The sequence below is a fragment of the Grammomys surdaster genome, unplaced genomic scaffold, assembly GCF_004785775.1.
Source record: "Grammomys surdaster isolate TR1022 unplaced genomic scaffold, NIH_TR_1.0 125846, whole genome shotgun sequence".
NCBI lineage: Eukaryota > Metazoa > Chordata > Mammalia > Rodentia > Muridae > Grammomys > Grammomys surdaster.
The window spans coordinates 1,296,168-1,301,538 of NW_021620672.1; the positions used below are offsets into that span (position 1 = coordinate 1,296,168).

The 5,371-nt window shown below is 45.8% G+C and overlaps 1 protein-coding gene across 1 annotated transcript in view; it reads left to right on the forward strand.

Annotated features, from left to right (window-relative positions):
• The first annotated feature begins 5,037 nt into the window (after nt 1-5,037).
• Nucleotides 5,038-5,371, forward strand: part of LOC114640634 (nuclear autoantigen Sp-100-like) — a 76,712-nt gene continuing 76,378 nt past the window's right edge. Inside the window, exon 1 of the mRNA XM_028789590.1 lies at nt 5,038-5,150. Within this exon, the coding sequence (XP_028645423.1) occupies nt 5,125-5,150 (26 nt within the window). The 5' untranslated portion in view covers nt 5,038-5,124. The remainder of the gene's footprint in view (nt 5,151-5,371) is intronic.

Genomic DNA, 5,371 nt, shown 5'->3' on the forward strand with positions numbered 1-5,371 from the left:
ACATATGTTTCTTTCCTTATCTCCAACTCTCCTGAGAGCAATCCACAATAGACCATGAGTTCCAAGACTTCAATCCACATGGTGGCTCATTCCTGCAGTACCAGTCCTTGAGAAGCTGAGGCAGGAGGATAGCTATAAGTGTGATACTAGCCTGGGCTGCATAGTGACTCTCAGCTACCCTGGCTGATAAAGGTTTTGATTCTGGAAAAAAACAATCCACTCACCAAGTAAGGAAAAAAAGTCTCAATTCAGAATCTTTGTCCAGAGACCCACTGTAAGATAATGTCTCAGACACCAAGCCTCAGGGTGGGGTTCTAGAGTTGGGTCACTGTCCAACCAAAGGTGATTGGTGGAGTATCCGTAGGTCCTTAAGTGTTAAACCAGCACTGGGGCCAAATTTTACCCTATAGAAAGGCATTACACACCATGTGAGCTACACACAAAGTGGCATATTTGCTTGTGGATGGAAAGAAGGTCACCACAAGACTGATGGGGTCTGGTGACACTTGCTACGATGCGTTAATAAACGGATATGAGTTACTTAATCTGACAATCCCAAGTAGTCATGAGAAAAGAGTCCCTCACACCTGCAGCCATAAGTCAGACAGCAACAAAGGCATGTGCCTGTCCCTTGTGTTCAGAAAGATAGCACTCCAGAGAAGACTGTGTCCTAGGTTCAAGAAGTGACTTGTGCCAATGTCAGAGTCCTGAGACTCAAAGAGTGGGGCCATGAAATAGATATGTGTGAGGACTTTAAACCTGTTTCCTTGAACTTAATTCTCTGTGAGAGCATCCCTTTACTCTTTCTTGGAAGAAATAGCCATCTGTGTCCTCCATCTTGCTTGAATAAAGATTGGCCTCCCAGATTGGCTCAGTGAACAAACCAAGTATGGAACTGGAAGGCACATGAGAGGGGCTACACATGAAAGGAGCAACAAGCCCAGCAGATAGGAGAGGATAGGAGATTGTGTTTAGGTTTAGATATTGGATAAGGAAATCTGGAAAACTAGACTCGCTAACAGAGTTATCAATAGTTTAAATTATTTTATTGATTGTTCGTGTATTTCCCACTCAATCCCACTCATCTTCCCATCCCTTCCTATTCCCCTCCACCCTTGCAACCTCACTCCCCAAAGAAAACGAACAATGAAAAAAAAATGACAACAAGAACCATCTTGCCATGAAAGCTGCAGAGTGTCACAGTGTGTCACACAGTATACACATTTTCCAAAGAGCTTTTCTTGCAAACGTTCATTGCAATGAGTCACTGGTCTGGTTCAAAGTCTCTGGCTCTGCTCCATCATCAGTACTGGACCCTCCCCATGACACATCTCAGATATTTTGTTGTTTTCTTGTGTCATGGAGATCCTGCAGCTTTGGAAGAGTAGGACTGGTCTCTTCACATGGTCCAGGAGTTCATAGCTGGGGTAGATGATGAAGTGGATCAGGTCAAAGCCCTGTATCTGGTCCTGGGTAGTAGCTGAGTTGGTCAGCCTGCCAGCTCACCTGCACACATGATTTACTGACACTTCAATGTTCTTCTGTGCTGTAGAATCTAATCAATCTGGTGATGGCCAAGGGTCATGAATCTAGACTGTCCCTGGGCAGCTCCTATGTGTTCCTCATAGCTCCAGCACACTTTAATGGGGTGCTGCTTCATTAATGGAACCATGATCACAGACTCAGGGGTACAAACCTAACTAAAGTGGTGAGATGACTCTACTCTCTAGTACTAGAATATGGGTCTGTGAGGTGACTCTGCTACTCAAGGCCACTCAGTGGCATGAACTTAATGAAGTGATCAGGAACACATGGCTGGAATCATGAGCATCTTGGATCAGCTCTTCACTGGTGCTCTCTGAAGGATGAAATAATGGTGGGACCATCTCCCAGTTCCTACTTCCATAGCAAAGATTAGGTTCCAGATAACCAGAATCACTCAAATGTTGAGGCCAGATAAAGTGACTTCTGTGAAGAGACAGGCAGAGACCTTATTTGTCGGTATCTGTCAAGACCTAAAGCTGCTGAAGCCAGGACAATGGGGCAACCTACAAATGTACAACTTCATACATATCATCAAAAGGGTGGTAGGGAAAGAGGGCACATGGTAGAAGTCAGCTATTCTAATAAAAGCTGGGGGCAGAGGGAAGGCTGTGACCAGAATTCCTTGGAAAGTAGACAACTTAACGGATGTCTAAAACCAAATCCAGGCTTGATGCTATCCCTACATCTCCTTCCGCAAAGAAAAAGAACTCTCAGGCTTCTTAGAACATCTCTGACATCTATACTGTCAAGAAGGCTGCTACTAAGTCCAACAGAGTATGTAGTACGTCCATGTCTTTTCCACAGGTATGTTTTGTACTTTGCTGAAACTAGCTCATTCCTGTGAGCAGGAAAGCACAGGGGGGTTTGGTTCTGAGCTGTGTCTCTCCTCTCAAAGGCATGGTTCATGGCTGTGCTGGTCAGCAAAGGGCATGTCACCCTTGAGCATGTAGAAAACTCAGAGGACTTTGTCTGGATCCTCCCATACTTCCAGAATCAAGCTGACTATGGAGTGACCAGGACTCCTTTGCTGCTATTTGGTGAGGAATGAAGAAGCCTGTCTTAACTGTTGGTCACGAAGCTCCTGCCCACAAACTGTTACTCAGGCTGTGACTTTTGAAGCAGAAAACCCAAACAACCTGAGGCTTCTACAAAAGAAAGAACTCAGACAGGATTTGGGAGAGAAGTCAAAAGTTGGGAGGTAGCTAGCCCAGAGTTAACTTCCTGCTTCCCTTTGCCTGAACTTGGGAGCAAGCACAGCCCTGTTTAGGACAGAAAAAAAAAAGAAAGAAAAAAAACCAAACCCTTTGGCAGGAGGCTCTCTGGTGGGTATAGTCAGGTAAAAACATACAAACAAAACACAAAACAACCAGGGTCTGGAGAGTGAAGAGGAAATCTCTAAGAAAAAGAAAGCCCTGGGCTTGTCTGATGCCCAGGTGAACAGAATTCTGTCTGAATTGCAAGCTGAGCCTTGTGCCTCATACACAGATTGCTTGTAACCCAAGCCGTTACAATCACAGGTACCATCTGCTGCAACAATAGCCTAAATTCTGGCATAAGCAGGAGTTGGTCGGTAGCTGCCACCCCAATCAATCTTGACCATGAGTCAGCCTGCAGAACCCAAGAACACTTTTATCCTGCCAAGTGCCATCCAAACCATCTGTCCCATGATGCTTCTGTTCATATCTTTAGTCTTCCATCTGACATTCAACATCTTCCAAGATTGCCTGAAAATTGAAGTTTCCCCACTCCTGAAACCTTTAGTCTACCTTGTTTTGAAGCCATGTTGTGTGATTTTCCCAAGCGTGACAGCCAACATTATATGCTATCCGTTTTAATTACTGTGTCAAAGAGATCTGTGAAGCAAGAATGCCTCTGTGAAACTAGACACATGTTTCTACTCCCCTACACAGGTTTGTTTGCCCTGATTGCATGTTGGCCTTATGGGGCCATCCATTTAAACCTCTGTGAAATTCGCCATTTTTTTTGTGAGCCCAGGAATAGACCTGGCCCAAGTCCATCATTTTGGACAATATCAAAGCTTGCTTCCAATTTGGTTCAAAATTATGGTAGTCATCTTATGCTCACCCCGGGGGATTAACACAAGGCCAGATGTTCTAGATTCTGTATCAAAAATTTTACCAAGATGGGAACTAGGGTGTATGGTGTTCATGGAATGGGGAGACGCTGTTGTAGCATTCTTCTGGAGCTGCTTTGGGGTAAGTAGGTGTAGCAACATTCTGTTCTCTGTGTACCTCACCTCCCACGAGTTACACTTGACTGAGGAGCTTGGCCTTAGGGTCTCAGGAGCGCCAGTCAGACACAGGACAATATAGTGATAGTTCTTCTCTCTCTGTGTGTACTCCTCTTGGTCCCTAAGAAGAAACTGAACCAGCAACATGTAGACATTGGATTCGCATGGACACATTAGCTTTGAGATGCTTTTGCAAAGTCTTGTTACTTAGAGTCCTGCAAAATCATCTAAAAATATTTTATTCCTGATCGAAGTAGAGATGGAAACATGACTAACATGTGGGCACTAAAAGGAGCCCAAAGTCTAACCTTAGGCATGGCCTCAGGCTGCTCTTGTCAGTCATACCCACTCCAGCTCCACACCAGCCTATCCCTGTGCATGGGAGCTAAGGGATGAGAAAGAGCCAATGTCTGTGCAGGCAAGAAGACTGCTGGGAGACCTGTCAGAGTAGAGGCTTACCTCAGTCCACCAAGTCCCTCAGAGAAAGTCCTCCCAGAAGAAGGAATGGAGAGGGACTTGATATATCCAGATGATCCATGAGGGGCCTCCTAGAAAGACTCACTGGAGGTGACAGCTCACACTACTTTCACATCTGCACCTCAGAAGGGTGGACCAGGTCTTTGTCCCCATGCCTCGGGGGCCATTGTTGCAGCTTCCTCCTGCCCTTGGCTTGTAGGCTGGGATGACAAGTCCTCAGAGACAGTGCTCTGACCCAGTGTGTCTATGGAGTTTAGGGATCTCCTCAGCCCCAGATCTGAGGAAATCTTGTCCTGATCAGGATCCAACTCCTGGTTCTCCTGCTGGCCTGAGGGATACCTTGCAAGTGCTTGCCCTTCCTTTCCTGCTGTCACCTTACCCAAGTCACTTCAGCCAGGGACATGACAACCAGCCCTGAGGCATCCATGCTCCCCTCCTAGACACAGGAGCAAGAGAGAACAGTTTCAGTTTCTATGGAGAGGTTTTTGTTGTTCTTTTTTGGTTTTGATTTCTTTTGTTTATTCCCATCCTTGCGTAAAGAAGGCACTCAAGAACTGGATCAGTTTGTCCTGGTATAGTCCTTTGCAATCTTGTAGACCCTGTCTCTCCTCCCACCTGCTAATAACATTCCAAAAAAGAAGGATGAGACAGTGTCCCACAGCACCCTTGAGATTTAAGAAATACTTTCTTTCGTTTCTCTTTTCCCCATCTGGGCGGAGCCCTCTCTGGTGAGTTACTACTCAGGCATGCTTCCTGCTCTCAGTTTTGGGCCAGAGAAGAGAGTCTGGAAGACTGTGTAGAAGCCACAGGATCAGAGCTCACTATCCCAGGCCCTAGGCAGGTGTTGGAAGATGGAAGGGAGTAGCCTCAGCCCCAGGTGGGTCTTTCTCCCTCTGTAACCTTTCCCTCTGACAGCATGGTTGATTTATGTCTTGAGTTAGTGGCCGATGCTTCAGTCAGTCCAGACCACCTGACATGAAGAAGCTTTGGCCTAAGTGTGAGTGGACAGATTTGTGTGAGGGGAAGAGAGAGAGAGATAGAGAGAGATAGAGATAGATAGATAGATAGATAGATAGATAGATAGATAGATAGATAGAT